The sequence below is a fragment of the Paecilomyces variotii genome (genome assembly GCF_004022145.1).
Source record: "Paecilomyces variotii strain CBS 101075 chromosome Unknown C8Q69scaffold_21, whole genome shotgun sequence".
Taxonomy (NCBI): Eukaryota; Fungi; Ascomycota; class Eurotiomycetes; order Eurotiales; family Thermoascaceae; genus Paecilomyces; species Paecilomyces variotii.
In genome coordinates this window covers 48517-61567 of record NW_021167160.1, presented here as the reverse complement: position 1 = coordinate 61567, position 13051 = coordinate 48517, and the positions used below count along the sequence as shown (strand labels likewise).

General features: G+C 47.4%; 4 protein-coding genes across 4 annotated transcripts; 3 read left to right on the top strand and 1 right to left on the bottom strand.

Moving 5' to 3' along the window:
* Positions 1-561: 561 nt before the first annotated feature.
* Positions 562-2477, bottom strand: C8Q69DRAFT_482915 (hypothetical protein). The gene is made up of 3 exons (XM_028631690.1): positions 2014-2477; positions 1453-1931; positions 562-1374 (listed from the first exon to the last, which is right to left on the bottom strand). The coding sequence occupies exons 1-3, from the start codon at positions 2176-2178 to the stop codon at positions 846-848; spliced, it is 1173 nt and encodes a 390-aa protein (XP_028481023.1). The 5' UTR covers positions 2179-2477; the 3' UTR covers positions 562-845.
* Positions 2478-4657: 2180 nt separating this feature from the next.
* On the top strand, positions 4658-7088 carry C8Q69DRAFT_187880 (alpha-glucosidase). Its single transcript, XM_028625937.1, has one exon. The coding sequence runs from the start codon at positions 4756-4758 to the stop codon at positions 6997-6999; it is 2244 nt and encodes a 747-aa protein (XP_028481022.1). The 5' UTR covers positions 4658-4755; the 3' UTR covers positions 7000-7088.
* Positions 7089-8674: 1586 nt separating this feature from the next.
* Positions 8675-9209, top strand: C8Q69DRAFT_448562 (hypothetical protein; the record flags this gene model as incomplete). The annotated part of the gene is made up of 3 exons (XM_028629297.1): positions 8675-8783; positions 8882-9116; positions 9176-9209. The coding sequence occupies 3 exons, from the start codon at positions 8675-8677 to the stop codon at positions 9207-9209; spliced, it is 378 nt and encodes a 125-aa protein (XP_028481021.1).
* A 1259-nt stretch (positions 9210-10468) lies between these two features.
* Positions 10469-13048, top strand: C8Q69DRAFT_482911 (putative MFS drug efflux pump). Its single transcript, XM_028631689.1, has 4 exons — positions 10469-11540; positions 11602-11770; positions 11829-12032; positions 12095-13048. Exons 1-4 carry the CDS (start codon positions 10704-10706, stop codon positions 12637-12639), a joined length of 1755 nt encoding a protein of 584 aa, XP_028481020.1. The 5' UTR covers positions 10469-10703; the 3' UTR covers positions 12640-13048.
* Positions 13049-13051: the final 3 nt, after the last annotated feature.

Below are 13051 nucleotides of genomic sequence, written 5' to 3'. Positions count from 1 at the left end.
TCCAGGTTTGGGATGGGCCCCGAGAACTTGACCATGGAGATCTGTCCAAGTGAGGTTAGAAGAAGCTGGAAAATTGGTTTGGCTCAACGGCTCGCTTTCCCCGGTCCGCACTTTGACATCGGAGAACCCGAACCGCGACTCATGTTGCGCACAAAGTCACCAACTGAGCTTCATAACAATAATGAAGCATTATTATTATTATTATTATTATATTAACTGTTCGCATGCATGGCTTGGGGAACCCCTGCACGAAAAGGATCGGCCGCATCACGGACTGCCAGATCGTGAAACACGAGGTCCTTCCACTGAGCCACTCTAGGTACTACTATTCGTATCCGAGGCGACTAAGTACTCTTGGGCTGGGAACAGGGTTCGATCGGGGTTGGACGGCGCGTGGCACGTTTTGATTATTTATTGCCCGTAACTTGTTCTAGTTACACTTAGATAGCCCGGATCCAGAGTTCTCTTCTCTTTTACTGGGGGGGCTTGAGTCAGCCCCGCAAGTCGGGTTCTTCCATGGGATGTATCTATCCGCTCCCGCTGTCATTCTCTCCACAGCCCCCTTATACGCAGGAGTGGGAAATAATAAAAAAAAAAAAGAAAAGAAAAAGGGGCGAACAAAAGAAAATTAGGAATTTGACATTGAATGGTGGGATATATGCTACAAAATCTCTATATACAGTCGTTCATCCCATATGTACGGGTGCTGTTTCCCCCGTGAAGAGAGCACAGCCCGCAGCGAACGGCGGAATCCTAGCACGAACCGATCTGGTGGGGAGGGCTGCGCCAAGTTATAATACTAGAGTACCATACGTACTTGGGAGTGGCTCTCGCCGAGATAGCGATCATCCTTCCACTTGCTTGAAATCCTTCTGCACACGGATGCTGTGCAGAGGGACTTCATCGCCGCTCAGACTGTCTGCATCATTGTTTTTAGTCGTACCAAGAACAGAAGTCGTGTAAATGTAGCCGTGCTTGGGCCTCAACGAACTGTCGATCGGGAATCGATCGCTCTCCATCTGGCCAGTGCCACTTTCATCGTCCAGCCGATAGAAGCGTCGCTGGCTTTCCGATCGCGCATGGCTCGTGGTGGAATCGATCGTCGTACCGGGCCCGTGGCTACCTCCCTTCGAACGCCCAGTCCCCGAATAGCCCGTCGCTGGTGTGGTCCGCAGATCAGACATGAAGCCTTTGATACCGCACTTCCGGGCAAACAGTTGCAACGCAGGGCGCAAAGTAGGCAAGCATGCTGAGATGATGCCTGCAGAGATTTCAATGGCGGTCCAGCCGACAGTGGGCGCTAAAGTATAGGAGGAATCGAGGGCGGAGTAGGAGAAAAGCACAGTGAAACGATAGGCCGATGCGAAGACGACGCTGCAGCTTTGGTTAGAACAGGTCACTGGACCGAGTAGACTAGGACCGACAGAAGAGCCCGAGAAGGGAGAGACATACAAAAAGCCGAGGCAGAAAGCAATCGTAAGTGCGATCTTCTGGGAGCGCGCTAGCTGTAGTTTCCACACTTGTGGAATGGGCAGGACGAGAATGGCCAGATCGGTGGCGATCGTTGAGCAAGCGTTCGCAATCCACGTGCCGACCTGGTTGATGCAATGGCCTGGCAATGAAGGAGTCCACAGCTTCTCCACGGGGACACAAATGAAGATAAATGCGAACATGATCGTGATCACCCAGAGGACGACAAAGGTACCGATGATATAGGCCCATTTCTTGAAATAGGGCACATGGAAGATGCGGTAGTACATCAGCAGGAAGCTAATCTTTGTCCACACTAGATTATAAACGTAGAGAACCTCCGCGACGACAAGGAGTTTTGCGATCATGACGACGTGCTCGGGTGGAATAGTGTCTGCATGAAGACCCATGCCATACTTGATCATTCCAAGGATGAATCCCAATACCATGATGTTCCACACCTACAAGGCCATTGTCTGTCAGCAATCCAGATCCTTTTGGTATTGACAGAAATCATAGGGACTGCAGGAGAATAATACGGACCATGGAGAAGATGACCATGTAGTCATCCCACCAGAGCTTTTGCTTCCGTTCGTAGCGAGAAAGCAGACGCAAGCATACGGTGACGAAAGCCAGTCCCGTCACCGAAACACAAGTTGCTATCGACCATGGCTGAAGATTGGACGCATTCTCGAACACACGGGTCATTTTGCGGTCAGGGGCATATAGAACAAAATAAAGAAAGAAGGAAACGAACGGATCGAGCGACCAAGAGGCGGTCACAGAGGATCTGAGATCTGATCAGGCCTCTTGTTAATTATTAAATAAAAATGACCTGTGACAGAAGTACTGTACGACTTACGACTTACTAACTTAACGGTAGAATCCGCTAGTTACTAAAACTTGATGCACTTGGGCTTCACAGCCGAAGCCACTGGGCTCGGCTGCTCATTAGTCTAACGTGACAGCGGCGAGTCTGTATCCGGAGTTAATAATACGGGGTTAGAAGTGTACATAATAATATTATTAGACTACAGCAGGTACTTATGGAGCACAAAAAGTCTAGGCCATCATCCAAAAGGTGACAGGGCCGTTGGACGGAAAGCTGTTCCAGTTTTCCGGTTTGACTGTACCTGTCTCTACCGAGACTGCGGACTATCTAGGTCGTTCACTGGAGCACAGGTCTAGCTAGCCTTGTAAGCTCCACACGAAAAGTGCATAAGTGTCGTAGTCGAAAAGTTTATCCATATCTCGTCAAACCATCTCTCGCCTGTCACTTCAAAGCGCTACCGGGCCAAGCGTTCTCGTCTGCTGCCAAAGAAAAACTTACATGCTGGTGCATAGGACCGGTTGAACTTTACTGTACCCCTGTTTTGTATGTACTTTTGACTATGTACTCCATAGTTGCCATACATACGTGCAGTCCTTCTTCTTAGACATGCCTAAGGATCAAATATTGCTATTGCTATTTCATAAAAACGGCTAAAAACGGCCTGATCTGCATATGTTGCTAGTTGTTCTAGAACAGATATGTTCCCCTTCTATGGAGGAACAAAGAAGACTAAATGTCCCATGAATAGTTTTCGGTTCCATAGATGTATTCCATCACTCGATTGATATATCATCTATTGGTCTCTCATATCTGCACTATCCACTTAGTATAGGGCATAGTGACACGCCTATGAAAGCTATCTAGGGTTATTTCCCTCCTTTTTTCTTATGTGAAAAAAGTATCCGAGCCGCCGGAGGCATTGCCGCATGTATCCAGTTATCGCGTATTTGCCCCATAAGATCATCGCAGCGCTAATGCTAGCAAATCTAAAGTAAGTGATTGCAGGAACTGAAACATCCAGGGAATAATATTAATATGTCTAGGCTAGGGTCTTGGTACGGATCAAATCGACTCGACCCTACACTTGTCGTTCGAACCCATGTTTGTCTACGCGGTCATTACACACGAGGTTTCGACTCCTTGGCGTATGGCGACCAGTTCATGCCCGCTCATATCTAGTCAGAGCTTTTGTTCTATACAAGTAAACAAGAGTACATTCTTGCTCTCGATAAGGTTCTTACTAAGTAGCTCGCGCAAGATCCCGGAAAACATCAGTGTATATGAGGATACCGCAATTCACAAACAGACATGTTGGCTTACTTGAGTATGTACCATAGTCGATTCTTCGCTGCTCCGTTATGATCTTCGTCGAAGGCGTAGTACATAATGGAAGACAACCATAGCAACTACTGCCGCAGAATACAAGGGAGAATTTGTATACACATGCCCTTAGTAGGTCCCTGACATTCTCTGTAAAATTTTGATCCCGAATCATCACCGTTTCCTTATACAATTGTCATCCGGCATGCAACTATTTATTGTCAATGGGATCTGGCCTGTCCAGAGTGACTGTCGCAGTGAAGTGTCATCTACTTAGAGACCTGAGGCCCGTGCGCTGCAAATGTGATTGATGAGCATTCACGAAGACAAATCCTTGTAATCTTGCCTTCTGCTAAATCAATATCTACTCTTATTCATATACTCTGGTCGACATCAGGATGGTTCTCTGTGTCTCTTCAAAGAGATCGAACGCAGAATTTTACCCATACAGAAAAGGGTATCACTTTGTCGAAACCGAGGAAATGTCCTCCGTAATCAAGAGATTGCTAGGGATTTCTGAATGAGATCCGTTCGTGGGAAAAATACACTATACTGGGAAAGTCTCACTGACAGACAAATATACAGCGGCGCAAGAACATGATGCACTCAAAACACCTAATCTCACGAGAAAAACACAAGAAGGCCGGTCAATGCGATATTTACTGGAAGTGCAGCGCACACTCATGGTGATTTTCTAGTACCAGAAGACCCTAGCCCTTTAAGGCCATCCCAGCATCTATCTACATACATGACATGTTCCACCGGGACTATGATTGCTAGTATATAATGGTCGTAGATAGCTATGTATCTAGCAATCTAGCATTATTATTCAAAGTAAATTCTAGATTCTAGTTAGTTAAAGCCGGAGCAGCACCTCTTTTTTTTTTGACTTGGGATGACGGTCTCTCGGCCCAAGCTGTTCCGAACATCTCATGCGGAGAAATAAAACCAGTCAACACGGCGCCTTGAAATATTTGTCCCCCAATCAGGTACACTCTGCAGCGATAGAAATATGACACACCATGGAAGATCAGGCTAATATATCGGATAAATTTGTACTGGGAATCTTAAATAGCTCTCGACGAACGGTGAATTTCCAAACGTTGTATTATTAAAAAACCTAACGTGACACAATGATACAATTTGTGTTCTGTTGGGTACTGGGAATCTCCGTTATCCCACTGGTGTGGGCCAACGCCATCCCAGCCGGAGACCTGGAATACTTCATGCCAAACTCCACAGGGTTTCGTATGCAGCACGGTTTTGAGACAATATTGGTTCAACCTTTTGGATATGATGGCTTCCGTGTGCGAGCCTGGCCCTATCGGCCGCCGACTGGGAACGAGATCAGCTTTATCTACGACCCGCCCCTAGAAGGATTCGAAAATGGAAAAGCCCATGGAATGAACTTCGACACTGCCTTCAATGGTAATCGTACCATGGCGATTCGCAACGGCAACATTATCGTGAGGACATCTGGATGGGGCGGTAACCCTGGAGGATATCGATTGGCGTTCTACCGTGTTGAAAAGAACGAGTCGGAGACGTTGTTGACGAATGAGTATGCGCCCCTAAAGTCAATCAACCCTCGATATTATCGTTGGCCAGGACCAGGTAGTGAGTTTTCTGCCGAATTCTCGTTCAGCACGACACCTGATGAACAGATTTATGGAACGGGCACGCAGCAGGATCATATGGTTAATAAGAAGGGTTCGGTCATTGATCTGATCAACTTCAACACCCATATCCCTACCCCGGTATTTATGAGCAATAAAGGATACGGATTTATTTGGAACATGCCATCTGAAGGTCGTATGGAGTTTGGTCCGGTACGCAACAAATTTACAGCAGACTTAGCTACTGTTGTCGACTATGTGATTGTTGCTGCGCCTTCAGGAGATTATGATACCCTCCAGCGACGCCTATCGGCATTGACTGGGCGTGCTCCTCCTCCTCCACTGTTTTCATTAGGGTTTATCCAGTCGAAGCTACGGTACGAGAACCAGACTGAGGTTGAACTTCTAGCACAACGCTTCAAGGATCTCAACATTCCTGTTTCCTTAATTGTTATCGACTACCAGTCCTGGGCTCATCAGGGAGACTGGCAACTAGACCCGCGCCTGTGGCCTGATGTGGCATCAATGGCGGAAAAGGTAAAAGATCTAACCGGAGCGGAAATGATGGCCTCTTTGTGGCCCAGCGTGGCCGATGATAGCGACAATTATCTCGAATTAATCGCTAATGGCTTCTTATCTGCAACTCGATCTGGCCCTGGTACTACTGATTCCTGGAATGGGTCATATATCCGCAATTATGACTCGACAAATCCGGCAGCACGAGAATTCCTCTGGAAAACACTGAAGAGAAACTATTATGAGAAGGGGATTAAGAACTTCTGGATCGACCAGGCAGACGGCGGAGCATTAGGTGAAGCCTACGAAAACAACGGACAAAGTAGCTACATCGAGTCCATCCCATTCACTCTACCCAACACACTGTATGCGGTGGGCTCACAATTCAGTGCCGGCAAGTTATATCCTTGGGCGCACCAGCAAGCCATCGAAGAAGGCTTTCGCAATGTTACCGAGACCAAGATGGGCACCGAATGCGAACATATCAGCCTAAGCAGGTCAGGATACATTGGCTCTCAGCGCTTCTGCAGCATGATATGGTCTGGGGACACGACATCAGTCTGGGATACCCTTGCCGTGCAGGTGGCCAGTGGGTTATCTGCCGCTGCAACCGGATGGGGATGGTGGACAATGGACGCGGGTGGATTCCAGGCTGATCCAACTGTGCCTTGGAGTGCAAATATAGATACGCCTCAGTATCGCGAACTCTATGTGCGTTGGTTCCAATGGGCGACTTTCCTGCCGTTTATGCGAACCCATGGCTCCCGAGAGTGTAACACTCAAAACGCATATACCTGTAGCAATGAGCCATGGTCATATGGCGAGACAAACACTCCTATAATCGTCTCTTACATTAAACTACGCTACCAACTTCAACCATATCTCCAAACCATCTTTGACCAGTTCCACCAGACTGGCCGGTCGATTATGAGGCCGCTATACATGGACTTCGAGCGTACCGATCCTCATATAGCGGAAATGACTCGGAAAAACACGAATGCCACGACTCAACAATACATGTTTGGACCTAGGCTTCTTGTCACGCCGGTAACAACCCCAAACGTGACTGAGTGGTCGGTGTATCTGCCGCAAATTGGGACGAGAGAGATTAAGCCGTGGACATATTGGTGGACCAACGAGACATATGCAGGTGGGCAAATCGTGACAGTACCTGCACCCATTGAGCATATCCCTCTCTTCTATCTAGGTAGACAGGAAGATATTTTCAGTGGTGATGTTTTCTAGCTCCCATTGTACCAGGTATCGGTCTGATAATTCATATATATGGTTACACAGCCACCTCGTGACCACCCCTGAAAGGTCTTCTGGATAGACTGACGAGATATTGCAGTCTGTAATGGAACATTCCTCATCTAAGCTATTTCTTAGTATATGTGGTGTGAATAAAATGTGACAAGAGCCTATGGACTGCCGAGTTGTTCACTGCTGGATCCAGGAAAATGGACAAGAATTCCAGAATGGCGCAGTCGAAGATGGAACAGTCAACTCTATAGAACTTTTGCTACAAATCATGCCACTAACTGCGAACAGGGCGAGCGTTCAAACTTGTACTGGTCATGTTGATCCATTTGCGAGGCCCTAATGAGATACTCACAGGGGACGAAGGGTTTCTGCCTTGGACTTTCCTCTCTTAACCGCCTTTTGCGGCATTGCGAGTGACTATCTCTACTGGAGGCAAGTCCAGAAAATGGCAGCCTTTGGCTGCCGCTGACCCGTATCCTGTTGGCGAACACAACTCTTCCAGCCTTGGTAACAGGGACGATGAAAAGGAAACGAAAAATAAAGACTCCAATGCAGACGAAGGGGGCCGTGTGAAACAAGCCACCACCGAAGCGATAGCTGGCGAGATCGGATCCAGCTCGAAGGATGATATATTTCTCAAATATCTATTTCCTTTCACGACTCTGCTGCAGCCTGCACATACAACTCAGCGTAAAGGTGGTCATATCATCTCATAAGCTCCGTCTGTACCCTGAGTACTCCCACCTTCTGAAATGAGAACGTGAATGGTATCTCCCGAGTTGGAATAATAATCATCGTAGCACCGTAAACGCCAGCCGTGTAAAAACCGTATTCGCACTGCACTCCCCGTCCTTAGTCCGCTCTACCAGATATGCCTCGTCTTACTGGCGTCATGGGCGCTGCTTTCCTCGGATCCTGTATGACAGCCTTTGGCATACGCGTGTCAGTTTCTTACCTAACCAAAACATATTTAGCATTGCCTCAAGGAACTCACCGCAAGCGCGTCCATATTGGCACCATTCTCAATCAGCGACACGCAAAGAGAAAGCTCCGTTCGATCGAGATGTGTATTCTAACAACGAAACACTATCAGCTCTCATATTACTTCGACCAGAGACAGAGGAACACAGCTTCACATAGCCCAGGCATACATAGTATGCGGGGAATTTCTGGAGAATGGCGATCTTACCAGCGACGTAGAGATCTAATGTAGAATATCAATAACTTCACGCGCAGCCTGTGGCTTGTCGTCAGATATGTAATAGGATTTAAAGAGTGAAGTCCTAATATGTAAGCTCTACAAGGCAACACGCCCGCGCCCTTTATCGCTAAGCGGAGAATGTCGCCGCCTAGCTAATTTTCCGCCCTGCTACCTTCAGTGAATACCATATATTAAAACCCTAGTGTTACATGCCCCGCCCAGTCTTTTTACCATCTGAGAACTCTTCTTCCTATCACAATTCTTAGTACTTTCTGGGTCCCTGTAGGCTATAGCCGTTACCTAGGACCTGTTTGCTATCGCCGTCGCCTTCTATCATAGTCAGAAGTCGGTGCACGTAGCTCGATAAATAGAGCTTCGAGCTTTTCATTATCTTCAGCTCCTCACCTCCAAGATTGCTTATTCAAATTCCCCCACGCTTCTCATCTTTACTTCAGAATGCCGAGGAGAACGCCGATGAAAAAGGCGCGCGACGTTCTAAATGCCCTAAGGGAGACTCTGGATCACCCCGAAGAGCTCGGTGTCTCGAAGGAAACAGGAATTATTGGTGATGACATTCTTACGCGGCTCAATATTAGGGTCCATCCTCTGGAGATAGACCCCCTCGGGCATGTCTCCATGACTGTCGACGACCCGCCTTGTCAGAGCTCAGGAGACACCCCCCGCGACAAAAACTAAGACCATTTGAGGAGTACCTGGAGCCTTCTGAGAGGCCTGAACCTGAGAGGCCTGGAGGACATCTCGACTTTGCCTGGACTTCAGAAGCTCGTGGTATAGAAATCTCAGAATACATAACCTATTTTGCTTTCAAGCCGTCCAGGGAGAACCTGCCCAAGTCCTGCGGCAATCTGGGGGAATATAGGAATCTGGGTGCGATAAGGTAAGTCGGTACAATTTAGAAAAATAAGCAAGTTGTTTGATGACTGATTGAAGTTACAGCCATCCGGACCCGTTTCTGTGGGGGGAGGCCTAGATGGCGAAGGCAATTGGTTTTTGGAGAACCTATACTATCCTGGAGACCAAAAAAAAAAGGATGGATATCCTATTCGGCCGCATATTACTATGACGGCGATTATAGACCGCGTCGGCCAAAATAATACTATCTTTTACGAGGAATTAATGCCTCTAGTTTCTGGTATGCAACAGAGAGCTAACCAACCAAAAGTGCCTCCTGAAAAATGGGAGTCCGTGTGGGAGCTATGTGACGACACATATGAGGATACATTTGTTTTTCAACTTCGCGTTGGTCCCACTCTATATTTATCCCATAGTAAGAAACGTCGTTTAACGACTTAGGTAACTGTTTTCCAGGTCGAATATCTAGGGTATAATTAATATGGGAAGCTGCCTGGTAGCTTGCTCTGCCAAACTTAAGTAGCAAGGTCGCTAACGAAAACCCTAATTTAATCTTCTCCCCCGCATTTCAAGTCACTCGCGATTGAGCCCCTCAACCTCCACAACTGTAGCTCCGAATGACAGGGATATTCTTTTGTTTATGGTTCTTTAGCGTAGGTTGGAAAACAAGGGATTTGTGGCGTTGGTCACATTGGGCTGCGGATACAAAGCCCATTCGATCTAGTGATTCCAGTCCGATGCTAGCGCAATATACTATTTCCTGCTTTGTTATTCCATGCTTTATCATGACACATTCCTGCTATTGCAGAATGCAACATACAGAATGCTAAAATGTTGGGGACATCGCTTCATAGCTGGAGGCGCGAAGGAAAGAAAAAAGCGCTATGCTGATCTGTGATTTCTCAAGAACACCCAACGAGTTTTGCCCGCAGGCGAATGAGATACTACTACCACTAATTCAGCCCGCGATTTTAACTCTTATCTGCCTCTGTGACTTGAGAGGCACTATGTTCGTATAGATGCTAGGAGATCTAAGGGAGATGCTTTCTAACTATGGATGAGGTATAACCAAGGTCTGCGAGATCGTTTCATTACATCTTATTATTTTTATCTAGCAGCTGCAGTGATTGTAGTTTACGAAATAGATAGCCTTTCGTATCTTTGACATAAAATACATAATTACTCTCTACAAAACGTATACGCCATCTTTACTATGCTAGCGGCCATCGACAACACCTCGGTTCATACAGGTCTTGACAGCGTCGCGCAAAGAGGCCTTAGTACTTTCCTCTGAATATGGGTTACTCTTAAACGGAGTCTTTTTTCCCTCCAATAGTACGTGCTTTAATTCGTATTGGCATCACGTCCCCCGCAACACACAGGGCTCATTCCCCGCCACACGGCCTCCCCGAGACATTAAGATGTTCATCCTGACGCCGATCTCACTGTGCTTAGCCTCCAGTTCTCTTAGCTCCTACCTACACCAGTTACATATAACGTGTACAATCTCTGTCGATCCTCTTTTTACCTCGCGTCCTCTCTAACTCCCTATCACTCAATTGAAAAGTGCTGTGTATGCTGCTCTACGTGGCGAACAGCTTGGTTGCCTGTCATGGCACAAAATAGTGATATCTACTCTTCCCCGCACGGGAAGACACCAAGCGATATCAAACATATCGAAACATCCGACACTCCTGGTTCTCGAAATGACACAGAGAAGGAGGACTCTTGTCCCATAAATACTGCATTGTCTGCTCATCATGACGAACCGCCGATGACTTTCCGTCGCGTGATGAGCCTGATTGCCATGGCTTTTCTCTGGACGGGTAGTCAGATTCCAGTTTACATCTTCGGGGGTATCCCTCCGATTATCTATAGCGACATTGGGGGTGCAGATCGATGGATCTGGTTCGTTATAGCCAATCTACTCGCCTTGGCGGCTGTGTGTCCTTTTGTTGGCTCTCTTTCGGACTTGATTGGTCGTCGATATGTAGCACTTTCTGGCTCAACGTTTATTTGTCTCGGGATGATTGTTGCGAGCACAGCACATACCATGAATATCTTTATCAGCGGAATGGCAATTGCGGGTGCAGGTGCTGGCGTCAGTGAACTAACTGCTCTTGCTGTAGCTTCAGAGCTCGCACCGACACGAAAGCGCGGCAAATACGTCGCTGTTCTTATTTTCACTATTTTTCCGTTCACTCCCTCTGTTCTATGGGGACAGCTAATTTCCGCCTATGCAGGATGGCGATACTGTGGTGCACTCTGCGGAGCGTGGGCTGGCGTAGGATTGATTATGACGGCGCTCTTTTATTTCCCACCCCCGAGGCCTAATACCCGTGGCTTCAATAGAAAGCAAGTCCTTGCTCAAATTGACTATGTTGGGGGAATACTCAGCATCTCAGGCCTTGTTCTTTTCATGGCCGGGCTTCAATGGGGAGGCTATCAGGTAAGGGTTTCTCCTGGCCACTGCACTGAGAAATGCAGTTTACTGACAATGCGTCAAAAAGTACAAATGGACGTCCGCCCATGTCCTCATACCGTTGCTTCTGGGCGTAGTACTCATAGCCACCTTCTGCGTCTGGGAAGTATACGGTGCTCAGTACCCCATGTTTCCTTCTCGGCTCAAACAGGAACCGCGGGTGCTCGCATTGACCCTTGTCATCACATTCATCTCAGGTATAACAGTGCCCAGTACTCCTCCATAAGATGGCAATAGTACTTACGGTTAACCAAGGTGCCAATTTCTTTTCGGTCATTATGTTCTGGCCTACGCAAGCGTTCAACGTGTATGGCCATGACCCTGTTGGTGTTGGCATCCGAGGTCTCCCAATCGGAGTTTCAATTCTCACAGGTGCCTGTGTGGTTCTATGGATGCTCTCTGTCCTCCGTGGCCGCAATCGGGAATTAATGATTGCTAGTAGCATTGTAATGACGGCCGGTACGCTTCCTGTTCTGAAGTTTTTGTGGTTGTATTATACTCACAGAGATATCGTCGATTAGGTTGCGGCTCAATGGCATGCGCCACTGTCGATAATCTCCATACAATGTGGGGTCTCCTGGTTCTTGCTGGACTGGGAATTGGTGGGATTGTGGTTCCAGCCTCGATTATTTCCACCATTATTTGTCCCGATGATCTTATCGGATCTGTCGCTGCACTTACCCTAGCTATTCGAGTGGTTGGTGGCACAGTCGGGTATGCGACATACTATAACGTATTTATTGGGAAGTTTATTCCTAATGCGACTAAATACATCGGTGGTACTATGGAGCTGGAGCTGCACATTACTAATATCACCTATATTGAGGAGGCTATCAAGTTGACAGGTTCCAGCTTGTTGGAAGGACTCAAGGGGATCCCAGGAATTGCGGGGAACGAGACCGCCTATGATATAGTGGTAAAAGCAGGCCAAGTTGCCTATGCAGAAAGCTATAAATACGTCTATCTCGCAAGCATTGCGTTCGGAGGTGTGAGTATTCTGGCTGCGTGCTTCCTCGGAGATATTGAGAAGTATATAGATGATCATGTGGCTGTTGTTATGCACTGATATGGGTTTATGGTGGTAGGCGGCTGTTATAGGTTTTTTCCACCAGGGCCAGGTGGGGCTTAATCTACTTATAATCAGTACATGAAATATGGTATATACAGATTGGCGTGATCAATATCCTGCAAGAGTTTACATACTGTCTTTCTGTCGTGCCAACAGTGTGTGTCGATCTCACTGGAGATGCCTCGGAGGCGATCAAGGACTTGCCTCAACGCTTGCCCCTACTCTTGAGAGTACACTAACCTGTTCTTATTAATCAGTAGTAGTGCCTCGTCTAGGCCCAGACTTCTAAAAAACTGCTTGGAAGATTCTCGCACTGCGGGCGGTAGAATCATGTGACTAGGGCAACGCTAGCGGGGCTTAGCCCTCATTTTCCTAAGGCCGAGATCCATGATTTCCCCAATGCTTGTCC